The sequence below is a fragment of the Salmo salar genome, chromosome 06 (genome assembly GCF_965601325.2).
Source record: "Salmo salar chromosome 06, fSalSal1, whole genome shotgun sequence".
In the NCBI taxonomy this organism is placed as follows: Eukaryota; Metazoa; Chordata; class Actinopteri; order Salmoniformes; family Salmonidae; genus Salmo; species Salmo salar.
The window spans coordinates 20,511,813-20,537,012 of record NC_138296.1 but is presented as its reverse complement, the minus strand read 5'-3'; the positions used below and the strand labels follow the sequence as shown (position 1 = coordinate 20,537,012).

General features: G+C 52.6%; 1 protein-coding gene across 1 annotated transcript in view; it reads left to right on the top strand.

Annotated features, from left to right (window-relative positions):
- LOC106595110 (phospholipid-transporting ATPase ABCA3) overlaps window positions 1–25,200 on the top strand; it is a 97,248-nt gene that overhangs the window by 50,497 nt on the left and 21,551 nt on the right. The window contains exons 13-27 of the mRNA XM_045719865.2: window positions 482–636; window positions 4,962–5,117; window positions 7,026–7,236; window positions 7,545–7,695; window positions 8,155–8,253; window positions 13,684–13,882; window positions 14,111–14,417; window positions 14,625–14,898; window positions 16,866–17,070; window positions 17,323–17,542; window positions 19,081–19,239; window positions 19,924–20,096; window positions 20,418–20,552; window positions 20,831–21,025; window positions 21,469–21,656. Coding sequence (XP_045575821.2) covers window positions 482–636; window positions 4,962–5,117; window positions 7,026–7,236; window positions 7,545–7,695; window positions 8,155–8,253; window positions 13,684–13,882; window positions 14,111–14,417; window positions 14,625–14,898; window positions 16,866–17,070; window positions 17,323–17,542; window positions 19,081–19,239; window positions 19,924–20,096; window positions 20,418–20,552; window positions 20,831–21,025; window positions 21,469–21,656 — 2,827 coding nt within the window. The remainder of the gene's footprint in view (window positions 1–481; window positions 637–4,961; window positions 5,118–7,025; window positions 7,237–7,544; window positions 7,696–8,154; window positions 8,254–13,683; window positions 13,883–14,110; window positions 14,418–14,624; window positions 14,899–16,865; window positions 17,071–17,322; window positions 17,543–19,080; window positions 19,240–19,923; window positions 20,097–20,417; window positions 20,553–20,830; window positions 21,026–21,468; window positions 21,657–25,200) is intronic.

Sequence of the window (25,200 nt, the reverse complement as noted above, 5' to 3'; positions counted from 1 at the left end):
CTCTGTGTATCCTCCAGGTCTGTTTCAGTGGCAGGGCCTACATTAACAGCTATGTTTCTCTGTGTATCCTCCAGGTCTGTTTCAGTGGCAGGGCCTACATTAACAGCTATGTTTCTCTGTGTATCCTCCAGGTCTGTTTCAGTGGCAGGGCCTACATTAACAGCTATGTTTCTCTGTGTATCCTCCAGGTCTGTTTCAGTGGCAGGGCCTACATTAACAGCTATGTTTCTCTGTGTATCCTCCAGGTCTGTTTCCTCCAGCAGTGGCAGGGCCTACATTAACAGCTATGTTTCTCTGTGTATCCTCCAGGTCTGTTTCAGTGGCAGGGCCTACATTAACAGCTATGTTTTCTCTGTGTATCCTCCAGGTCTGTTTCAGTGGCAGGGCCTACATTAACAGCTATGTTTTTCTGTGTATCCTCCAGGTCTGTTTCAGTGGCAGGGCCTACATTAACAGCTATGTTTTTCTGTGTATCCTACAGGTCTGTTTCCTCCCAGCAGTGGCAGGGCCTACATTAACGGCTATGACATCTGTCAGGACATGGCTCTGATTCGCCACAGCCTGGGCCTGTGTCCGCAGCACGACGTGCTCTTTGACAACCTCACTGTCCGGGAGCACCTGCTATTCTACACACAGGTAAGACATGCAAACACGCAGGCAGGCACCGAGACAGACAGGCACAAAGACGGGCAGGCGGACGGGCACAGAGGCGGGCAGGCGGACGGGCACAGAGGCGGGCAGGCGGACGGGCACAGAGGCGGGCAGGCGGACGGGCACAGAGGCGGGCAGGCGGACGGGCACAGAGGCGGGCAGGCGGACGGGCACAGAGGCGGGCAGGCGGACGGGCACAGAGGCGGGCAGGCGGGCGGGCACAGAGGCGGGCAGGCGGGCGGGCACAGAGGCGGGCGGGCACAGAGGCACAGAGGCGGGCGGGCGGACGGGCACAGAGGCGGGCGGGCGGACGGGCACAGAGGCGGGCAGGCGGACGGGCACAGAGGCGGGCGGGCACAGAGGCGGGCGGGCGGGCGGACGGGCAAAGAGGCGGGCGGGCGGACGGGCACAGAGGCGGGCAGGCGGACGGGCACAGAGGCGGGCAGGCACAGAGGCGGGCACAAAGGCGGGCACAGAGGCGGGCGGGCGGGCGGGCGGACGGGCACAGAGGCGGATGGGCACAGAGGCGGGCAGGCACAGAGGCCGGCACAGAGGCAGGGGGGCACAGAGGCGGGCGGGCGGACGGGCACAGAGGCGGGCAGGCGGACGGGCACAGAGGCGGGCAGGCGGACGGGCACAGAGGCGGGCAGGCACAGAGGCGGGCACAGAGGCGGGCGGGCAGGCACAGAGGCGGGCAGGCACAGAGGCACAGAGACGGGCGGGCAGGCACAGAGACGGGCGGGCAGGCACAGAGACGGGCGGGCAGGCACAGAGACGGGCGGGCAGGCACAGAGACGGGCGGGCAGGCACAGAGACGGGCGGGCAGGCAGGCAGGCAGGCAGGCAGGCACAGAGCCGGGCAGGCAGGCAGGCAGGCAGGCACAGAGACAGCCGGGCAGGCAGGCACAGAGACAGCCGGGCAGGCAGGCACAGAGACGGGCGGGCGGGCAGGCAGGCACAGAGACGGGCGGGCGGGCAGGCAGGCACAGAGACGGGCGGGCGGGCAGGCAGGCACAGAGGCGGGCGGGCGGGCAGGCAGGCACAGAGGCGGGCGGGCGGGCAGGCAGGCACAGAGGCGGGCGGGCGGGCAGGCAGGCACGAGAGGCAGGCGGGCGGGCAGGCAGGCAGGCACGAGAGGCAGGCGGGCAGGCAGGCACAGAGGCAGGCGGGCAGGCAGGCACAGGCACAGAGGCAGGCGGGCAGGCACAGAGACAGGCGGGCAGGCGGGCAGGCACAGAGACAGGCGGGCAGGCGGGCAGGCACAGAGACAGGCGGGCAGGCAGGCACAGAGCCGGGCAGGCAGGCAGGCAGGCAGGCACAGAGACAGCCGGGCAGGCAGGCACAGAGACAGCCGGGCAGGCAGGCACAGAGACAGCCGGGCAGGCAGGCACAGAGAGCAGGCCGGGCAGGCAGGCACAGAGACAGCCGGGCAGGCAGGCACAGAGACAGCCGGGCAGGCAGGCACAGAGACAGCCGGGCAGGCACAGAGGCAGGCCCAGAGACAGGCGGGCAGGCACAGAGGCAGGCACAGAGGCGGGCGGGCAGGCAGGCACAGAGGCGGGCGGGCAGGCAGGCACAGAGGCGGGCGGGCAGGCAGGCACAGAGACAGCCGGGCAGGCACAGAGGCAGGCCCAGAGACAGGCGGGCAGGCACAGAGACAGGCACAGAGGCGGGCGGGCAGGCAGGCACAGAGGCGGGCGGGCAGGCAGGCACAGAGGCGGGCGGGCAGGCAGGCACAGAGGCGGGCGGGCAGGCAGGCCCAGAGGCGGGCGGGCAGGCAGGCCCAGAGGCGGGCGGGCAGGCAGGCCCAGAGGCGGGCGGGCAGGCAGGCACAGAGGCGGGCGGGCAGGCAGGCACGAGAGGCGGGCGGGCAGGCAGGCACAGAGGCGGGCGGGCGGCAGGCACAGAGGCAGGCGCAGGCAGGCGGGCGGGCAGGCACAGGCACAGAGGCGGGCGGGCAGGCGCAGGCACAGAGACGGGCGGGCAGGCACAGGCACAGGAGGCGGGCGGGCGGGCAGGCAGGCAGCAGAGGCGGGCGGGCGGGCGGGCAGGCAGGCACAGAGGCGGGCGGGCGGGCAGGCAGGCACAGAGGCGGGCGGGCAGGCAGGCAGGAGGCAGGCGGGCGGGCAGGCACAGAGGCAGGCGGGCGGGCAGGCAGGCACAGAGGCAGGCGGGCGAGGCAGGCACAGAGGCAGGCGGGCAGGCAGGCACAGAGGCAGGCGGGCAGGCAGGCACAGAGGCAGGCGGGCAGGCAGGCAGGCACAGAGGCAGGCGGGCAGGCAGCAGGCACAGAGGCAGGCGGGCAGGCAGGCAGGCACAGAGGCAGGCGGGCAGGCAGGCAGGCACAGAGGCAGGCGGGCAGGCACAGAGCACAGGCGGGCAGGCGGGCAGGCACAGAGGCAGGCGGGCAGGCACAGAGGCAGGCGGGCAGGCACAGAGGCAGGCGGGCAGGCACAGAGGCAGGCGGGCAGGCACAGAGGCAGGCGGGCAGGCACAGGCACAGAGGCAGGCGGGCAGGCACAGAGGCAGGCGGGCGGACAGGCACAGGCACAGAGGCAGGCGGGCGGGCAGGCACAGGCACAGAGGCAGGCGGGCGGGCAGGCACAGAGGCAGGCGGGCGGGCAGGCACAGAGGCAGTCGGGCAGGCACAGGCACAGAGGCAGTCGGGCAGGCACAGAGGCAGTCGGGCAGGCACAGAGGCAGGCGGGCAGGCACAGAGGCAGGCGGGCAGGCACAGAGGCAGGCGGGCAGGCACAGAGGCAGGCGGGCAGGCACAGAGGCAGGCGGGCGGACAGGCACAGGCACAGAGGCAGGCGGGCGGGCAGGCACAGAGGCAGTCGGGCAGGCACAGGCACAGAGGCAGGCGGGCAGGCACAGGCACAGAGGCAGGCGGGCAGGCACAGGCACAGAGGCAGGCGGGCAGGCACAGGCACAGAGGCAGGCGGGCACAGAGACAGGCGGGCACAGAGACAGGCGGGCACAGAGACAGGCGGGCACAGAGACAGGCGGGCAGGCAGGCACAGAGACAGGCGGGCAGGCAGGCACAGAGACAGGCGGGCAGGCAGGCACAGAGGCAGGCGGGCAGGCAGGCACAGAGGCAGGCACAGAGGCAGGCACAGAGGCAGGCACAGAGGCAGGCACAGAGACAGGCGGGCAGGCAGGCGGGCGGGCGGGCAGGCACAGAGACAGGCGGGCGGGCAGGCGGGCGGGCAGGCACAGAGACAGGCGGGCGGGCAGGCACAGGGACAGGCGGGCGGGCAGGCACAGGGACAGGCGGGCGGGCAGGCACAGAAACAGGCGGGCAGGCAGGCACAGAAACAGGCGGGCAGGCAGGCGGGCAGGCAGGCACAGAGACAGGCGGGCAGGCAGGCACAGAGACAGGCGGGCAGGCAGGCGGGCAGGCACAGAGGCGGGCAGGCGGGCAGGCACAGAGGCGGGCAGGCACAGAGGCGGGCAGGCACAGAGGCGGGCAGGCACAGAGGCGGGCAGGCACAGAGGCGGGCAGGCACAGAGGCGGGCAGGCGGGCAGGCGGGCAGGCACAGAGGCGGGCAGGCACAGAGGCGGGCAGGCACAGAGGCGGGCAGGCACAGAGGCGGGCAGGCAGGCACAGAGACAGGCAGGCACCATTCCCCTCTACTTTCCTTACCTTCTGTCCTCTTATCGTTCCTTTTAAGTTTACTTTCTCAATTTCACTCTTAACTTTTCCTCACATTCCATGCTTCCCTTCTTCCCACTTATTTCTCTCGCGCTCGCTCTCCCTTGCGTTCTCTCATGCTCTCGCTCTCTATTGGTATGTATTCCTTATGCCTCATCTCCAGCTGAAGGGTTATTCCTTATGTCTTTCTCTCCCTCTCTCTCTCTCTCTGTGTCTCATCTCTAGCTGAAACGTTATTCCTTATGTCTCTGTCTTGTCTCCAGCTGAAGGATTATTCCTTATGTCTCTTTTTCTCTCTGTCTCATCTCCAGTTGAAGAGTTATTCCTTATGTCTCTTTGTCTCGTTTCCAGTTGAAGGGTTATTCCTTAAGACTCTCTCTCTCTCTCTCTCTCTCTCTCTCTCTCTCTCTGTCTCTCTCTCTCTCTGTCTCTCTCTCTGTCTCTCTCTCTGTCTCTCTCTCTGTCTCTCTCTCTGTCTCTCTCTCTGTCTCTCTGTCTCTCTCTCTCTCTCTCTCTCTCTCTATCTCTGTCTCTCTCTGTCTCTCTCTGTCTCTCTCTGTCTCTCTGTCTCTCTCTCTCTCTCTCTCTCTCTCTCTGTCTGTCTCATCTCCAGTTGAAGGGTTATTCCTTATGTTTTTCTCTGTCTCGTCTCCAGCTGAAGGGGTATTCCCAGGAGAAGATTCCAGCTGAGGTGGACCGGATCATCAGGATCCTGAACCTGGAGGACAAGCGGCATTCCCACTCCAAGACCCTGTCAGGTGGGATGAAGAGGAAACTATCCATCGGCATCGGCCTCATCGGAGACTCCAAGGTCAGTATTGGATTGCGTCCCGAATGCCACCCATTTCCCTATTCAAGTGCACTGTTTTTGAGCAGAAGGTATTGTCTTGTCACTCAATTCAAAATGACTTTATTAACCCCAGAGGGTTAGTTAGCTTGGCATTGTCAAAGTACAGGCATACCATAATTGCATGAATAAATACATATCCCTTTGACTTTTTCCACATTTTTTTGTGTTACAGCCTGCATTTAAAATGGATTAAGTTGAGATTGTTGTCACTGGCCTAAACACAATACCTCATAATGTCAAAGTGGATGTTTTATGTTGTTTTTTATGTACGAAAAATATAACGCTGAAATGTCTTGAGTCAATAAGTATTCAACCCGTTTGTTATGGCAAGCCTAAATAAGTTTAGGAGTAAACATTTGCTGAACAAGTCACGTAATAAGTTGTATGGACTCACTCTGTGTGCAATAATAGTGTTTAACATGATTTTTGAATGACTACCTCATCTCTGTACCCCACACATACAATATGTAAGGCCCCTCAGTCAAGAAGGGATTTTCAACCACAGATTCAACCACAAAGACCAGGGAGGTTTTCCAATGCCTCAAAGACCAGGGAGATTTTCCAGTGCCTCGCAAAGAAGGGCACCTATTGGTAGATAAAATTTTTATTGGACATTGAATATCCCTTTGAGCAGGTTGAAGTTATTAATTACACTTTTGATGGTGTATCAATACACCCAGTAACTACAAAGATACAGGCGTCCTTCCTAACTCAGTTGCCGGAGAGGAAGGAAACCGTTTAAGGGTTTCACCATGAGGTCAATGGTGACTTTAAAACAGTTACAGAGTTTAATTACTATGAGAAAACTGAGGATGGATCAACAATAATGTAGTTAGTCCACAATACTAACCTAATTGACAGAGTGAAAAGAAGGAAACCTGTACAGAATACAAATATTCCAAAACACGCATCATGTTTGCAACAAGGCACTAAACTAATACTGAAAAAAATTGCAAAGAAATACACTTTTTGTCCTGAATATAAAGTGTTATGTTTGGGGAAAATCCAGTACAACACATTACTCAGTACCACTTTTCATATTTTCAAACATCGGGGTGGCTGCATTGTGTTATGGGTGTGCTTGAAATTGTTAAGGACTGAGGAGTTTTTCAGGATAAAAAAGAAACGGAATGGAGCTAAGTACCTGCAAAATCCTAGAGGAAAACCTGGTTCTGTCTGCTTTCCACCAGAAATTGGGAGATGAGTTCACCTTTCAGCAGGACAATAACCTAAAACACAAGGCCAAATATACACTGGAGTTGCTTACCAAGAAGTCAGTAAATGTTCCTGAGTTGCTAAGTTACAGCTTTGACTTAAATCTACTTGAAAATCTATGGCAAGACCTGAACATGGGTGTCTAGCAATGATTAACAACCAATTTGACAGCCCTTGAAGAATTTCGAAAATAATAAATGGGCAAATATTGCACAATCCATGTGTGGAAAGCTCTTAGAGACTGACCCAGCCTACTCACAGCTGTAATCAATGCCAAAAGTGCTTCTACAAAGTATTGACTCAGGGGTGTGAATACTTAGGTAAATTAGACTTTTATTTAATTTTCAAAACATTTTCAAAAATTCCTAAAAACATGTTTTCACTTTGTCATTATGGGTTATTGTTTGTAGATCGGTGAGAAAAACAATCTATGAAATCAATTTTGAATTTGGGCTGTGACAACAAAATGTGGTATGCATACTTGTTGCACTGTATGTGCAACACACAAGGCTATTTCAACACATCTTACCCTTCTGTCTCTTTCTCTGTCCCTTCCCTTCCATCCCTCAATCTTCCCCTTCCTCCACCCCCCCCCCTCCCTGTCTCAATCTCTTTGTCCATCCATCCTTCCATCTCACCACTCCTCCCCTCCAGGTGGTGATGTTGGATGAGCCCACATCGGGCATGGACCCGTCGGCACGGCGGGCCACCTGGGACCTGCTCCAGGGCGAGAAGCGCGGGCGCACCATCCTGCTGACTACACACTTCATGGACGAGGCCGACCTGCTGGGGGACCGTATAGTCATCATGGCTGGGGGAGAGCTGCAGTGCTGCGGCTCGCCGCTGTTTCTCAAGAACAAATACGGTGAGAGGAGGGAGGGAGAAAAAGAAGAATGGGTAGAGCGGGTAAAGGCTGTGGGAGAGGGAAGAGAGGAGGGAGGATGAAATTAACAGGTGTGATGGAGAGGTTGTAGAAACAGAGAGAAGAGAAGAGGTGGAATGTAGTGGTGAAAAGAAAAGGGTTGGATAGAAGAGGTGAGAAGTGGAAGTGGTGGGAGTGAAGACTACAAGACAGAACAGTGTGAATAACTAGTAGTTATGAGGTGAGGTTAGAATGTCATGAGGGGATAGGAGAGTGATTCAGAGATCTAACTTTATCCTCCTGCATCTCAGGTGCTGGCTACCACATGGTGATCGTGAAGGACGCGCTGTGCAACGTGTCTGAGATCACACGGCTGGTCCACATGTACGTTCCCAATGCCACGCTGGAGAGCAGTGCTGGGGCTGAGCTCTCATACATTCTGCCCAAAGAGAGCACCAACCGGTAAGACAAAATCAATACCCAATCTCACACAGGCCATCAGTGCCGCTGGCCACAGCTCGGTGTTTAGTGTGACACATACTATTTTTGTCAGTCTATTTTGATGAGCCCAAGTTGGGTCCAATCTGAGGGTGTTGCTGCTTGCTACAGTATGATTACAGACACCTCTACTTCTAGAGGTAAGGGTGATGTTTCAAGTAGATATATAGCTTATGTCCCAAATGGCACCCTATTCCCTATTTAGTGTGCTACTTTTGACCTGGTGAAAAGTAGTGCAGTAAAACGGGAATAGGGTGGTATTTTGGTCCCTGCCATCGTTGTTGGTTTTATCTGGAGGCAGTATAGACTGACTGTTGAGGTTGTTTAACGACCTGTGATGTAACCATAGATCCCCATGACAGATGACTGTTTTAGACCCGGGTTTGACTGATCTCTGATGGATCAACGTTCTTCCCTCTCCAGGTTTGAGCTGCTGTTTGCAGAGCTGGAGATGAACAGAGAGGAGCTGGGCATCGCCAGCTATGGAGCCTCTGTCACCACCATGGAGGAGGTCTTCCTCAGGTATGGGATCACACACTCACCACAGCTCCCAGGGAGAGTACCAGCTAGGTCTGGACCTCTCACCACAGCTCCCAGGGAGAGTACCAGTTAGGTCTGGACCTCTCACCACAGCTCCCAGGGAGAGTACCAGCTAGGTCTGGACCTCTCAACACAGCTCCCAGGGAGAGTACCAGCTAGGTCTGGACCTCTCACCACAGCTCCCAGGGAGAGTACCAGCTAGGTCTGGACCTCTCACCACAGCTCCCAGGGAGAGTACCAGTTAGGTCTGGACCTCTCACCACAGCTCCCAGGGAGAGTACCAGCTAGGTCTGGACCTCTCAACACAGCTCCCAGGGAGAGTACCAGCTAGGTCTGCACCTCTCACCACAGCTCCCAGGGAGAGTACCAGCTAGGTCTGGACCTCTCACCACAGCTCCCAGGGAGAGTACCAGCTAGGTCTGCACCTCTCACCACAGCTCCCAGGGAGAGTACCAGCTAGGTCTGGACCTCTCACCACAGCTCCCAGGGAGAGTACCTTTACTTAAAGCCTGCAGTTGTAATAAATATTAACACTTGTCATGAGTATGTATGTACCTGCAGGCTTTTAAGTGTGCACACATACCCAAATATATATATACATACACACACACACACACACACACACACACACACACACACACACACACACACACACACACACCTGTGGCGGTCGATGCCGTTTAAGATGATGGAGGATGATTTGTTTCATGCGCATGGCCTTATTTCTATTACAGCATATTGGATAACTGTCTTTCATATTCCATTCAGCCAGTTCAATGTAACAGTGATAGGTTTTAGGCTACTACATGATACTCACATGTTCCCTATACACATCATGAGGTTGCTACAACCTAGCCTGTGAATGAAAGTTTACAACGTAGGTGCACACAGGTCGAGCGAAACATTTGAAGTGACAGACAGTGACACATGCAATACCGCCTTGCACAATCTTGCCTGCGTCTAGCTGATCTAGGGTGTAATCATTAGTCTAACAGTGGCAAATGAGAGTTTCTATTGGACAAATTCAGTAATGTTTATCCCTGTTTCGTTCCGTGTGCTTCCGTTTAAGAAATATTTTTCAACAAATCCGTGGAATGAATACACCCCTGATCACTAGTGAACATTTGTTTCATAGCAGCCATGTTGTATTCCTTCTCACAGCTATGCTCTCTCCTCCTCTCACCTTTTCCCTTCGCTTGTGGACTTCTTCAATGCACAACACATCAGCTATATATGACCAGGCGAAGAAACCTTTCCAAGCCAAACCATATCATAACCACTAAAGCCTACATCGTTGTCACCATATTAGCTAAAGTAACGTCCTAGTCAACATAGCTAATAGAAAAAACACGTTACTAAACCCGCTACAATCATGCACTAACGTTAGTGTGCAGTCAGTAAACAGTTTAACAGTTACATTAGTCAAATCAAAAGCTTACCTTGACTTGGAAGAATTCCAGTGTTGTGTTGGATCGTCATAGCCAGCTAGCTAACATGGCATCCCTCTGTTTGAGCAGGGGGTTTGAGTAGGCTAAACTAGCTAGCTGCATTTGCTAGCTAAGTAAGTGAAACTGAAAGTTTAAAAAAAAGACAATCTCTCTCTCTTGGTTCTTTTTCATTTTGGAAGAAATTCATTTGTTAACTGTTCAACTACTGTCTTTATCTCTCTTTGAGTCAACTACTCACCACATTTGGTGCACTGCAATGCTAGCAAGCTGTAGCTTATGCTTTCAGTACTAAATTCACTCTCTGTTCCTTTGATTTTGTGGACAACATGTCAGTTCATGCTGCCAGAGCTCTGATAGATTGGAGGACATCCCCCGGAAGTTGTAATAATTACTGTGTAAGTCTATGGAAGGGGGTGAGAACCATGAGCCTCCTAGGTTTTATATTGAAGTCAATGTACAGTGAGGGAAAAATAACAACAAAAAAATCCAGAAAAATGTGATTGCCAACAAGGGTTTTGCCACCAAGTACTAAGTCATGTTTTGCAGAGGGGTCAAATACTTATTTCCCTCATTAAAATGCAAATCAATTTATAACATTTTTGACATGCGTTTTTCTGGATTTTTTTGTTGTTATTCTGTCTCTCACTGTTCAAATAAACCTACCATTAAAATTATAGACTGATCATTTCTTTGCCAGTGGGCAAACGTACAAAATCAGCAGGGGATCAAATACTTTTTTCCCTCACTGTACCCAGAGGAGGACGGAAGCTAGCTGTCCTCCGGCTATGCCATGGTGCTACCCTACAGAGTGCTGTTGAGGCTACTGTAGACCTTCACTGCAAAAAAATTGTGTTTTAATCAATGAGTTGGTGACGTGAATATATTTTGAATCGTTTTTTCTAAAAAATGACTTTTTATACATTTTTCTTTTTCTTAGGAGGATGGTCCTCCCCTTCCTCCTCTGAAGAGCCTCCACTGACACACACACTTATTCCAGTTGTCATCTTCTGCTCAATTACTCTGCATCACCAGCCAGCTGCCTTCAGCTTACATCTGAGCAATTATTTCTGCCTGTGTGTTTAAAGCTTCTTTGTGTGTGTGTGTGTGTTTCGGGGGGGTGCATACATGCATGTCTTTGTGTTTCTGTCTGGTAGTATAGTTTGTTTGCGTGCACGTGTTTTTTCAGTAGAACACAGCTGTGAAGGCTCTAAACAGAATATAGCAATTACCTCCAAAATATCTCATTTCAGGCTTCATTATTTTTACCTCACAATGTGAGTCTATCAGTGAGTGTCTCCATCATTACCCGTATACAAAAGCCTCATTAATCCTCTATTTGAGGTTTCTTTTCAACTCCACTAAAAGCCACCATCTTAACACGTGTTCAGTCTGTACATACCCTGGCTATTACATTCAGCCTCTTTCCATTATCAATTTCATTCAGCTTTATTCCCACCCAGCTCTCTGAAGGGGTGGACCATCTACATTAGTCCTGCCATTTCAGTTTCATTTCAAATATACTGAAAGCCACCTAATTTAACACCTGTTCAGACTGTTCCTACCTTGGCCAAGTCATTTCCGCATCTTTTCATCTTACTACATATGCGGTCTCTTGGCCATTATCAATTTCATACAGCTACTGCAGAGGCCCCGAGTCCATTTTCATTTTCACACCCTGGATAGGGGTCTCGTTGACCACTTATAAAACTGTTAGATGAAGCTCTTTGAGGGGGGCGCTGCATGTGTCAGGCGTTGTGGAGATTGGCTGGCTGAATTAATCATTCATTTGAAACGGACCGAAATAGCGTTCTGGCTATTGTGGTTGTCCAAGTTCCTGTTCTTCCCCTCAGAGAGTGAGAAGGCGAGAGAGAGTTAGCAGGGCTGGAATGACATAAAATGCTCACCATCACCAATAACACAAACACACTCCCACTTATTACGTACTCTCCGATGAGCTGCTTTGTTTGGTGTACAATAGACCCCGGGGTGTGTTCCTGAGTTCTGTGAAGAGATTTCAGCATCAACATCCATTGATTCACACAGAGTGCTCACTCCATAAGCCACTTCCAGAACACAAAGATTCATCCAATTATGAATGAATATGTTTCATGTCTATAAATACATTTGTACAGTCTAAAACGGTCAAGATGTCATATAGTACAAAGAAAGGCTCCTACGTTCTTCCGGACCACCTGACATGATTAGGAAAAACTGGAAAAATGGATCCTGAAACTAAAGTTTCCTGGTCAGGACACATGGTCTGGAAAAACTCAGCATAATTAACTCAGCATAGTTAATTGAATTTACAGATTAATTGAATTATGTCATAATCTAATACTAGGTATCTAACTACTGTAAATTGTAAATGTCCTTATGTTGTCCTGATAAAGCTCCGTTCAGTAGGGAAGCTCAGTTAAATTGTTATAACTAAATTCATCCCTGTGTAACTGTCAGACTAGAGAAGTCCACTAAGTTGTATTGGTCCCTGTCTACTGTCAGACTAGAGAAGTCCACTAAGTTGTATTGGTCCCTGTCTACTGTCAGACTAGAGAAGTCCACTAAGTTGTATTGGTCCCTGTCTACTGTCAGACTAGAGAAGTCCACTAAGTTGTATTGGTCCCTGTGTACTGTCAGACTAGAGAAGTCCACTAAGTTGTATTGGTCCCTGTCTACTGTCAGACTAGAGAAGTCCACTAAGTTGTATTGGTCCCTGTCTACTGTCAGACTAGAGAAGTCCACTAAGTTGTATTGGTCCCTGTCTACTGTCAGAGTAGAGAAGTCCACTAAGTTGTATTGGTCCCTGTCTACTGTCAGAGTAGAGAAGTCCACTAAGTTGTATTGGTCCCTGTCTACTGTCAGAGTAGAGAAGTCCACTAAGTTGTATTGGTCCCTGTCTACTGTCAGAGTAGAGAAGTCCACTAAGTTGTATTGGTCCCTGTCTACTGTCAGACTAGAGAAGTCCACTAAGTTGTATTGGTCCCTGTCGTACTGTCAGACTAGAGAAGTCCACTAAGTTGTATTGGTCCCTGTCTACTGTCAGACGTAGAGAAGTCCACTAAGTTGTATTGGTCCCTGTCTACTGTCAGACTAGAGAAGTCCACTAAGTTGTATTGGTCCCTGTCTACTGTCAGACTAGAGAAGTCCACTAAGTTGTATTGGTCCCTGTCTACTGTCAGACTAGAGAAGTCCACTAAGTTGTATTGGTCCCTGTGCTGGACTGTCAGACTAGAGAAGTCCACTAAGTTGTATTGGTCCCTGTGTGACTGTCAGAGCTAGAGAAGTCCACTAAGTTGTATTGGTCCCTGTGTACTGTCAGAGTAGAGAAGTCCACTAAGTTGTATTGGTCCCTGTCTACTGTCAGACTAGAGAAGTCCACTAAGTTGTATTGGTCCCTGTCTACTGTCAGAGTAGAGAAGTCCACTAAGTTGTATTGGTCCCTGTCTACTGTCAGACTAGAGAAGTCCACTAAGTTGTATTGGTCCCTGTGTACTGTCAGAGTAGAGAAGTCCACTAAGTTGTATTGGTCCCTGTGTGTACTGTCAGAGTAGAGAAGTCCACTAAGTTGTATTGGTCCCTGTGTGTACTGTCAGACTAGCGAAGTCCACTAAGTTGTATTGGTCCCTGTGTGTACTGTCAGACTAGCGAAGTCCACTAAATTGTATTTGTCTGTGTGTACTGTCAGACTAGAGAAGTCCACTAAATTGTATTTGTCTGTGTGTACTGTCAGACTAGAGAAGTCCACTAAATTGTATTTGTCTGTGTGTACTGTCAGACTAGAGAAGTCCACTAAATTGTATTTGTCTGTGTGTACTGTCAGACTAGAGAAGTCCACTTTTTTTAATGTTTGTATTTCCTTATGTGAGTCCTCAGAATGGTGAAGCTGTTGGTCTCTAGCCTGGACATCCAGGGTTTGGGTTAGATACACTGCTACTGTACTGAGCTGTACATTGTTGTGTATTTCCAGAGTGGGGAAGCTGGTGGATTCTAGCCTGGACATCCAGGCCATTCAGCTGCCGGCGCTGCAGTACCAACACGAGAGACGCTCCCATGACTGGACCATGGACGACACCAGCAGCTACAGCGGCATGACGGACGTCACCGACTTCACTGACAGCGGCACGCTCATCTCCGAGGACTGCTCCAACATCAAGCTCAACACCGGGGTGAGAGAGGAGAGTTTTTGTGTGTGAGTTCAGACAGGAAGTAAGCTAAATGTCAATATAGAAGGTTGCCTGTTAACACATCTTCTCTTTCTGTCATCAACATGGTTTATTAATAGGAAAGTTTAGGAGCTTACAAAATATAGGAACATACTGTATTAAATCAGAGATGATATGGAAATAATCTTTCTTTGTCTGTCTGTCTGTCTGTCTGTCTGTCCCCCCCCCCAGGCCAGACTGTACATGCAGCAGTTCTATGCCATGTTCCTGAAGCGGGCGCTCTATAGCTGGAGGAACTGGAAAGTGATTGTGGCCCAGTTCCTGGTACCCCTGGTTTTCACTGTGCTGGCCCTGGTGGTGGCAAAGACCTTCCCCGGGCGCTACGACTCACCGCAGCTCAGGCTGGCACTGGGCCGCTATGGCCCCACCACTGTGCCCGTGGCCCTGGAGCCCGGCAAGGGACCGCTGGCAATCGCCCTGGCACAGGTGTATTCCTCGCAATTGGATGCCCAGAAAGCCCACGATGTCAATATTAGCGGTAAGCGTGTCAGCATGTTGGAAGGGATCACTAGTTATTTGAGATGAAAGGTGATTTGTAGATCAGTGATTCTGTGCTGTTGTCTGCAATGTAGTCAATCTCAGACACGCATGGTGGAAGCTACTTCAGGCATTAGACCATAGAGATGCACCCATGGAAAAGGTTTGTCTTTACTGATCCACCCTATCCACTGCTTCTTCTCCTCAGACTTCACGGAGTACGTGCTCACCAAGACCGAGGAGGAGGGCGGGGCATTCAACGAGCGCTGCGTGGTGGGTGCATCGTTCAGCGGCGGCACGGGGAAGTTGGTCGAGGTCACGGCCTACTTCAATAACCAGGGCTACCACACGGCCGCTACAGCCCTGATGATGGTGGACAACGCCCTGTTCAAAATGCTGGCAGGGCCCAACGCATCGATTATGACGGGAAACATGCCCATGCCCCGCAACATCTCCGAGAGCGCCCAGAGTCAGCTGACAGAGTGAGTAGGGAGTGGGGAGTATGGAGGGGAAGGAGGGAGGGAAAGAGGGAGGGAGGGATGGATGAAAAAAGAGGAGAGAAGGAGACGAGGGTATGGAAGGAACACAGGTGTTATCTTGAACACATTTGAGAAGAGGAGTGAATGTTTAGTTGGGTACTCTGCATGAGCCACTCTGACTCAGTCCATAACTTCCTTATTGTTTTTAGATAGAAGTTGACTTTTCCATCAACCACCTTGTTTTGGGTCCTTATTCTTGTCTATCCTTTAAACACCTGTGGTCAACACATCCCTTACAGCCACTAAACCCCAATTAAACCAGGGTACTTCCCAAATGGCAACCTATTCCTTACAGAGTGCACTACTTTTCACCATGGCCCATAGGGCTCTGGTCAAAAGTAGTACACTATGTCGGGAATAGGGTGTCATTTGGGATGCACATCCAGTCGATGAGCTCCCGGCCCTGCTGGATGTCTGGCTGGATCGATGGGGAAGCAACAGAGGCTGATAACAAGTTAGAATCTGAGGGGGAGATATTGACCACCATTCATCAGGAGGTGTTTTTTAGAGGTGAGAGGATGGAGAGAGATTGGTAGTGGCTCGGTCAGGGAAGGTATATTGATGGGAGGAAGGATGGAGTGAAAGAAGGATGAGAGGATAGAGGTCTGGTGAAGATGTTCTCCTGGGTATCAGGATATTCATTGTTTCATGATACTCCATCTCTTTCTCTCCCTCCTTTTCCCCTCTGCCTGCCGACCTCACCACTCAATATATCATTTGCTTCCTCCCTTACTTTTCTTTCTTTTTTTCTGTCACTCCTCCCAGCTCCATGCCCTTCCTTATTTTCCTCCTGCCTTTTTTTTACCCTCCTCTCTTCCGTCTCGCTCGCTCTCTCTTCCGTCTCGCTCGCTCTCTCTTCCGTCTCGCTCGCTCGCTCGCTCTCTCTTCCGTCTCGCTCGCTCGCTCTCTCTTCCGTCTCGCTCGCTCTCTCTCTCTTCCGTCTCGCTCGCTCTCTCTCTCTTCCGTCTCGCTCGCTCTCTCTCTCTTCCGTCTCGCTCGCTCTCTCTCTCTTCCGTCTCGCTCTCTCTCTCTCTCTTCCGTCTCGCTCGCTCTCTCTCTCTTCCGTCTCGCTCGCTCTCTCTCTTCCGTCTCGCTCGCTCTCTCTCTCTTCCGTCTCGCTCGCTCTCTCTCTCTTCCGTCTCGCTCGCTCTCTCTCTCTTCCGTCTCGCTCGCTCTCTCTCTCTCTTCCGTCTCGCTCGCTCTCTCTCTCTCTCTTCCGTCTCGCTCGCTCTCTCTCTCTCTCTTCCGTCTCGCTCGCTCTCTCTCTCTCTCTTCCGTCTCGCTCGCTCTCTCTCTCTCTCTTCCGTCTCGCTCTCTCTCTCTCTCTCTCTTCCGTCTCGCTCGCTCTCTCTCTCTCTTCCGTCTCGCTCGCTCTCTCTCTCCCTCTTCCGTCTCGCTCGCTCTCTCTCTCCCTCTTCCGTCTCGCTCGCTCTCTCTCTCCCTCTTCCGTCTCGCTCGCTCTCTCTCTCCCTCTTCCGTCTCGCTCGCTCTCTCTCTCCCTCTTCCGTCTCGCTCGCGCTCTCTCTCTCTCTTCCGTCTCGCTCGCTCTCTCTCTCCCTCTTCCGTCTCGCTCGCTCTCTCTCTCTCTCTTCCGTCTCGCTCGCTCTCTCTCTCCCTCTTCCGTCTCGCTCGCTCTCTCTCTCCCTCTTCCGTCTCGCTCGCTCTCTCGCTCTCTCTTCCGTCTCTCCTCGCTCTCTCTTCCGTCTCGCTCGCTCTCACTCGCTCTCTCTTCCGTCTCGCTCGCTCTCTTCGCTCTCTCTTCCGTCTCGCTCGCTCTCTCTCTCTCTCTTCCGTCTCGCTCGCTCTCTCAATTCAATTAAAATAGCTTTTTTCACATGGAAAGTTTAGAGACTGTTTAAATAATAAAGGGTAACCCTCCCCCTCTCTCACTCCTTCCCTCCTCGACACAGAGGTCAGACGGGCTTCGCCATCGCCATCAACCTGATGTATGGCATGGCATCCCTGTCCAGTACCTTCGCCCTGCTCCTGGTCACAGAGCGTTCACTCAAGTCCAAGCACGTACAGCAGGTCAGCGGCGTCTACCTCTCCAACTTCTGGTTCTCTGCACTGCTCTGGGACCTGGTCAACTTCTTCCTGCCCTGCATGCTCATGCTGGTCAGTATACCATCTGGATTTACTTAAAGGCCCAATGCAGCTGTTTTTATATTAATATCAAATCATTTCTGGGTAACAATTAAGTACATTACTGTGATTGTTTTCATTGAAAATGGTAAAAAATAAACAAAGTAAGTTTCTTAGCAAGAACAATTTCTGAAGCAAGAATTTTGCTAGGACTGTCTGTTAATGGTATGAGTGGGGAGGGGAATACTGAAAACTAGCTGCTATCCAAACACTCCCTCCCAACAGGTGGTGTTCCGGGCGTTTGGGGTCAAGGCCTTCATAGCAGACAACCACCTGGTTGATGTGTTATTAATCCTGCTGCTATATGGCTGGGCCGTCATCCCCCTCATGTACCTGCTCAGCTTCCTGTTCTCCGCCGCTGCCACCGCCTACACCCGCCTCACCATCTTCAACATCATCAGCGGCACCGCCACCTTCCTCACCGTCACCATCATGACCATCCCAGGTGAGAGCCAGAGCCAGGATACTAGATACTAGCGTTTCACACTATCGTGCCGACCCAAACCAAACTGTGCCGCCTCTGATATTTTCAGGATGGTCCAGCAACTGTGGGGATGCGTAGCAAGTACAGCTTGGCCCAGTTTGGTTCTGAGGTGTGAAAAGTCCTTAGGTCTACTGGAACACTGAACCTTTAGGCAGCTCAGAGACTACACTTCTAACTACATGGGGAATCATTATGATTTGGCGATTTCGAGCCTGTTTCTCTGCTAGTAAACAGCGAAAAAGAACAAACCCCTACTGCACACTGCTGCACTTCTTTGCTTCAGAACTGGGGATAAGGCTGGCAAAATACGCTGTGGAAATACATTTGATGACTTTCCCTTACCTTGATTCTCTTATTTCCTCTCCTCCGTCCTCTCCTTCTCCTGTTTCCCCTTCTCTCCTCTTCTTCCCATCCTCTCCTTCTCCTGTTTCCCCTTCTCTCCTCTTCTTCCCATCCTCTCCTCCTCCTGTTTCCCCTTCTCTCCTCTTCTTCCCATCCTCTCCTTCTCCTGTTTCCCCTCCTCTCCTCTTCTTCCCATCCTCTCCTTCTCCTGTTTCCCCTACTCTCCTCTTCTTCCCATCCTCTCCTCCTCCTGTTTCCCCTTCTCTCCTCTTCTTCCCATCCTCTCCTTCTCCTGTTTCCCCTTCTCTCCTCTTCTTCCCATCCTCTCCTCCTCCTGTTTCCCCTTCTCTCCTCTTCTTCCCATCCTCTCCTTCTCCTGTTTCCCCTCCTCTCCTCTTCTTCCCATCCTCTCCTTCTCCTGTTTCCCCTACTCTCCTCTTCTTCCCATCCTCTCCTCCTCCTGTTTCCCCTTCTCTCCTCTTCTTCCCATCCTCTCCTCCTCCTGTTTCCCCTCCTCCTCTTCTTCCCATCCTCTCCTTCTCCTGTTTCCCCTTCTCTCCTCTTCTTCCCATCCTCTCCTTCTCCTGTTTCCCCTTCTCTCCTCTTCTTCCCATCCTCTCCTCCTCCTGTTTCCCCTTCTCTCCTCTTCTTCCCATCCTCTCCTTCTCCTGTTTCCCCTTCTCTCCTCTTCTTCCCATCCTCTCCTCCTCCTGTTTCCCCTCCTCCTCTCTTCTCATCCTCTCCTCCTCCTGTTTCCCCTCCTCCTCTTCTTCCCATCCTCTCCTCCTCCTGTTTCCCCTTCTCTCCTCTTCTTCCCATCCTCTCCTTCTCCTGTTTCCCCTTCTCTCCTCTTCTTCCCATCCTCTCCTCCTCCTGTTTCCCCTTCTCTCCTCTTCTTCCCATCCTCTCCTCCTCCTGTTTCCCCTTCTCTCCTCTTCTTCCCATCCTCTCCTCCTCCTGTTTCCCCTCCTCCTCTCTTCTCATCCTCTCCTTCTCCTGTTTCCCCTTCTCTCCTCTTCTTCCCATCCTCTCCTCCTCCTGTTTCCCCTTCTCTCCTCTTTTTCTCATCCTCTCCTCCTCCTGTTTCCCCTTCTCTCCTCTTCTTCCCATCCTCTCCTCCTCCTGTTTCCCCTCCTCCTCTCTTCTCCCCCTCCCAGATCTAAATCTACAGGACCTGTCTCGTAACCTGGACAAGGTGTTCCTGCTCTTCCCTAACTACTGCCTGGGCATGTCCTTCAGCCAGTTCTACCAGAACTACCAGTTCATCACCTTCTGCACCTCCAACCCCATTGCCACGGCCTTCTGCCGTGCTTTGAGTGAGTACTGTGTTCTCCTACAGCAGGGAGACAGCAGCTGTATCACAGTGTCTGTAGTTCAGTAGGAATACCTATTGTATAAGTAGTTTCTTTGGGGGGGGTTGGGGACCAAAAATATAGAGGATTATTTTATGGGACAATATACAAATGTTATTGAGAAAGATAATTTGAAAAATAAAATGTTATTGAGAAAGATAATTTGAAAAATAAAATGTTATTGAGAAAGATAATTTGAAAAATAAAATGTTATTGAGAAAGATAATTTGAAAAATAAAATGTTATTGTGTAAATATATGTATTGGTTCTCTTCATTTTGATAGAGATACAAATGTAATGAGTAAAAGGTTGTTTGTTGATGTGTTTTTTTTATTATTTTTAATCTTTTTATTTATTTATTTTTTTTTAACAGATTTTAAGGTTGATGTTAGATTTAGGGTGGGGTCGCCAGAATAAAAAATATAAAATAAAAATGGGTCTCCGGAAATGCTGGCGAAAAATAAAAAATGGGCTCGGCTGAAAAAGTTTGAATACCACTGTGTTACATGATATGTAGTTGTAGTAATATTGTGATGATGATCACAATGATGTTGATGAGAAGGATTCTAACTATGACCATGGTAATGAGGACTAACTATTTTCTAGTTAACCCTTCGTAGCCATGACTGGTGCTCCTCCCTCTTCCAGACATCACGTACCAGGAGAACTACTTCTCCATGTCAGAGCCGGGGGTGGGGCGTTTTCTGGTGGCCCTGTCCCTGCAGGGTGTAGTCTTCATCACCCTCCTCTTCATCATCGAGATGCAGTGTGTCAAAACCCTCCGCCGCTTCCTCACCCGCCTCGCCAGCAGACGTAAACAGGTCAGAAGGGGAGGGGCCAGAGAGTTGACTATAGGGTGCTGCCTCATGCCCCGGGTGGGTGGAGTTTTCAGAAAATGTGCCCACCTGATGCCCTGAGCGAGATTAAACTAATGCCCATTTGTTTATATAGGGCTGTAGTCGAGAGCAAATTCTACTCTTCTCTTAAGAATTTCAGATTTCTGAAAAACTGGTATCATTTTGGTGTGGTTGGCTACATGTCAAAATTCAACATTACTGTTCCCTCCTGCAATTTCTTACAGCTGTATTATGCCAGTAGTATAAAAAGACCTCATTGATAATGACAGTCAGTATGTCTCCTAGCTGCCTCTGATGGGGGATCCGGCCCTACTGCCGGAGGACAGGGACGTAGCGGAGGAGAGGAAGAGGGTTCTGGAGTGTTCGCCCATAGTAGAGTCTATGGTGGGGAGCCCACTCATACTGCAGGACCTCAGCAAGGTACAGAAACCTGTCTGTTAGTCTGGTCTCCCTCCCAGAGGCATCCAGTAGTGGTGAGGGTCTGTCTGTCTGTCTGTCGCAGTGATCTCCCTCCCTCCCTCCCTCCCTCCCTCCCTCCCTCCCTCCCTCCCTCCCTCCAGGTATACAGCAGTGATCTCTCTCTCTCCCTCCCTCCAGGTATATAGCCCTCCCTCCCTCCCTCCCTCCCTCCCTCCCTCCCTCCCTCCCTCCCTCCCTCCAGGTATACAGCAGTGATCTCCCTCCCTCCCTTCCTCCAGGTATACAGCAGTGGAGAAACAGTACTGGCGGTAGACAGACTCTCTCTAGCAGTGGGGAAAGGAGAGTGTTTTGGCCTGCTGGGTTTCAATGGAGCAGGGAAGACCACCACCTTCAAGATGCTCACCGGGGACGAGACCGTCACCTCTGGCGATGCCTACATTGACGGCTACAGCATTCTGAGGGATGTCAAGAAGGTAGGAGAGATGGAGAAGGAGAGAGAGAGGAAAACATTTACACTGGTTTTTTTTTAATGTCACATACACAGGATAGGTGCAGTGAAATGTGTTGTTTGACAGGGTCATCCATAGTACTACGGCATCCCTGGAGCAAATTAGGGTTAAATACCTTGCTCAAGGGCACATCGGCAGGTTTTTCACCTTGTCGGCTCGGGTATACTCAAACCTCCAAGCTACCTGCCGCCCTTACTTAAAAGTTAATTAGGTCACACCGTAGCAAGGCATTTTGCAACAGAAAACAAAAACTAGCATTTCTTATTGAATGTGTACAGATAGGACCTTCTCAATTAGGGGCTGTTTTCCTACGCTTTGTGCCTCTTGAACAGAAACCAGTTTGTAATATACTATGAAACTCACAAAATCACCTTACATGACACCACCCTCTCTCCCGTGTGTCGTAGGTACAGCAGCGGATTGGCTATTGCCCGCAGTTCGACGCTGTCCTGGATCACATGACAGGAAGAGAAACGCTGAGCATGTACGCTAGGCTCCGGGGGATTCCAGAGAAATACGTGTCGGGCTGCGTGGAGAACGTGCTACGGTCCTTACTACTGGAGCCCCATGCTGACAAACTGTGCCGCAGCTACAGGTAAGCATTCAGGGGAGAGAGTGAGGGGGGAGGGGCTGTGTGTGTGTGTTGGGGTGGGGGACAGTGTGTGTTGGTTTGGGGGTGGGGGACAGTGTGTGTGTGTGTGTGTTGGTTTGGGGGTGGGGGACAGTGTGTGTGTGTGTGTTGGTTTGGGGTGGGGGACTGTGTGTGTTGGTTTGGGGTGGGGGACTGTGTGTGTTGGTTTGGGGTGGGGGACAGTGTGTGTTGGTTTGGGGTGGGGGACAGTGTGTGTTGGTTTGGGGGTGGGGGACAGTGTGAATTTGTGTTGGTTTGGGGGAGGGGGACAGTGTGTGTGTGTGTGTGTTGGTTTGGGGGTGGGGGACAGTGTGTGTGTGTTGGTTTGGGGGTGGGGGACAGTGTGTGTGTGTTGGTTTGGGGGTGGGGGACAGTGTGTGTGTGTTGGTTTGGGGGTGGGGGACAGTGTGTGTGTGTTGGTTTGGGGGTGGGGGACTGTGTTTGTGTTGGTTTGGGGGTGGGGACAGTGTGTGTGTGTTGGTTTGGGGGTGGGGGACAGTGTGTGTGTGTTGGTTTGGGGGTGGGGGACAGTGTGTGTGTGTTGGTTTGGGGGTGGGGGACAGTGTGTTTGTGTTGGTTTGGGGGAGGGGGACAGTGTGAGTTTGTGTTGGTTTGGGGGAGGGGGACAGTGTGTGTGTTGGTTTGGGGGTGGGGGACAGTGTGTGTGTGTTGGTTTGGGGGTGGGGGACAGTGTGTGTGTGTTGGTTTGGGGGTGGGGGACAGTGTGTGTGTGTTGGTTTGGGGGTGGGGGACAGTGTGTGTGTGTTGGTTTGGGGGTGGGGGACAGTGTGTGTGTGTTGGTTTGGGGAAGGGGGACAGTGTGTGTGTGTTGGTTTGGGGGTGGGGGACAGTGTGAGTGTGTTGGTTTGGGGGTGGGGACAGTGTGTGTGTGTTGGTTTGGGGGTGGGGGACAGTGTGAATTTGTGTTGGTTTGCGGGAGGGGGACAGTGTGTGTGTTGGTTTGGGGGAGGGGGGCAGTGTGTGTGTGTTGGTTTGGGGGTGGGGACAGTGTGTGTGTTGGTTTGGGGGTGGGGGACAGTGTGTGTGTGTTGGTTTGGGGGTGGGGGACAGTGTGAGTGTGTTGGTTTGGGGGTGGGGACAGTGTGTGTGTGTTGGTTTGGGGGTGGGGGACAGTGTGTGTGTGTTGGTTTGGGGTGGGGACAGTGTGTGTGTGTTGGTTTGGGGGTGGGGACAGTGTGTGTGTGTTGGTTTGGGGGTGGGGACAGTGTGTGTGTGTTGGTTTGGGGGTGGGGGACAGTGTGTGTGTGTGTGTGTTGGTTTGGGGGTGGGGGACAGTGTGTGTGTGTGTGTTGGTTTGGGGGTGGGGGACAGTGTGTGTGTGTGTGTGTTGGTTTGGGGGTGGGGGACAGTGTGTGTGTGTGTGTTGGTTTGGGGGTGGGGGACAGTGTGTGTGTGTGTGTGTGTTGGTTTGGGGGTGGGGGACAGTGTGTGTGTGTTGGTTTGGGGGTGGGGGACAGTGTGTGTGTGTTGGTTTGGGGGTGGGGGACAGTGTGTGTGTGTTGGTTTGGGGCGGGGGGACAGTGTGTGTGTGTTGGTTTGGGGGAGGGGGACAGTGTGTGTGTGTTGGTTTGGGGGTGGGGGACAGTGTGTGTGTGTTGGTTTGGGGGTGGGGGACAGTGTGTGTGTGTTGGTTTGGGGGTGGGGGACAGTGTGTGTGTGTTGGTTTGGGGGTGGGGGACAGTGTGTGTGTGTGTTGGTTTGGGGGTGGGGGACAGTGTGTGTGTGTTGGTTTGGGGGTGGGGGACAGTGTGTGTGTGTGTTGGTTTGGGGGTGGGGGACAGTGTGTGTGTGTTGGTTTGGGGGTGGGGGACAGTGTGAATTTGTGTTGGTTTGGGGGTGGGGGACAGTGTGTGTGTGTTGGTTTGGGGGTGGGGGACAGTGTGTGTGTGTTGGTTTGGGGGTGGGGGACAGTGTGTGTGTGTTGGTTTGGGTAAGGGGGACAGTGTGTGTGTGTTGGTTTGGGGGTGGGGGACAGTGTGAGTGTGTTGGTTTGGGGGTGGGGGACAGTGTGTGTGTGTTGGTTTGGGGGTGGGGGACAGTGTGAATTTGTGTTGGTTTGCGGGAGGGGGACAGTGTGTGTGTTGGTTTGGGGGAGGGGGCAGTGTGTGTGTGTTGGTTTGGGGGTGGGGACAGTGTGTGTGTTGGTTTGGGGGTGGGGGACAGTGTGTGTGTGTTGGTTTGGGGGTGGGGGACAGTGTGTGTGTGTTGGTTTGGGGGTGGGGGACAGTGTGTGTGTGTTGGTTTGGGGGTGGGGGACAGTGTGTGTGTGTTGGTTTGGGGGTGGGGGACAGTGTGTGTGTGTTGGTTTGGGGGTGGGGGACAGTGTGTGTGTGTTGGTTTGGGGGTGGGGGACAGTGTGTGGTGTGTTGGTTTGGGGTGGGGGACAGTGTGTGTGTGTTGGTTTGGGGGTGGGGGACAGTGTGTGTGTGTTGGTTTGGGGGTGGGGGACAGTGTGTGTGTGTTGGTTTGGGGGTGGGGGACAGTGTGTGTGTGTTGGTTTGGGGGTGGGGGACAGTGTGTGTGTGTTGGTTTGGGGGTGGGGGACAGTGTGTGTGTGTTGGTTTGGGGGTGGGGGACAGTGTGAATTTGTGTTGGTTTGGGGGTGGGGGACAGTGTGAATGTGTGTTGGTTTGGGGGTGGGGGACAGTGTGTGTGTGTTGGTTTGGGGGTGGGGGACAGTGTGTGTGTGTTGGTTTGGGGGTGGGGGACAGTGTGTGTGTGTTGGTTTGGGGGTGGGGGACAGTGTGAGTGTGTTGGTTTGGGGGTGGGGACAGTGTGTGTGTGTTGGTTTGGGGGTGGGGGACAGTGTGAATTTGTGTTGGTTTGCGGGAGGGGGACAGTGTGTGTGTTGGTTTGGGGGAGGGGGCAGTGTGTGTGTGTTGGTTTGGGGGTGGGGGACAGTGTGTGTGTTGGTTTGGGGGTGGGGGACAGTGTGTGTGTGTTGGTTTGGGGGTGGGGGACAGTGTGTGTGTGTTGGTTTGGGGGTGGGGGACAGTGTGTGTGTGTTGGTTTGGGGGTGGGGGACAGTGTGTGTGTGTTGGTTTGGGGGTGGGGGACAGTGTGTGTGTGTTGGTTTGGGGGTGGGGACAGTGTGTGTGTGTTGGTTTGGGGGTGGGGGACAGTGTGTGTGTGTGTGTTGGTTTGGGGGTGGGGGACAGTGTGTGTGTGTGTGTTGGTTTGGGGGTGGGGGACAGTGTGTGTGTGTGTGTGTTGGTTTGGGGGTGGGGGACAGTGTGAGTGTGTTGGTTTGGGGGTGGGGACAGTGTGTGTGTGTTGGTTTGGGGGTGGGGGACAGTGTGAATTTGTGTTGGTTTGCGGGAGGGGGACAGTGTGTGTGTTGGTTTGGGGGAGGGGGGCAGTGTGTGTGTGTTGGTTTGGGGGTGGGGACAGTGTGTGTGTTGGTTTGGGGGTGGGGACAGTGTGTGTGTTGGTTTGGGGGTGGGGGACAGTGTGTGTGTGTTGGTTTGGGGGTGGGGGACAGTGTGAG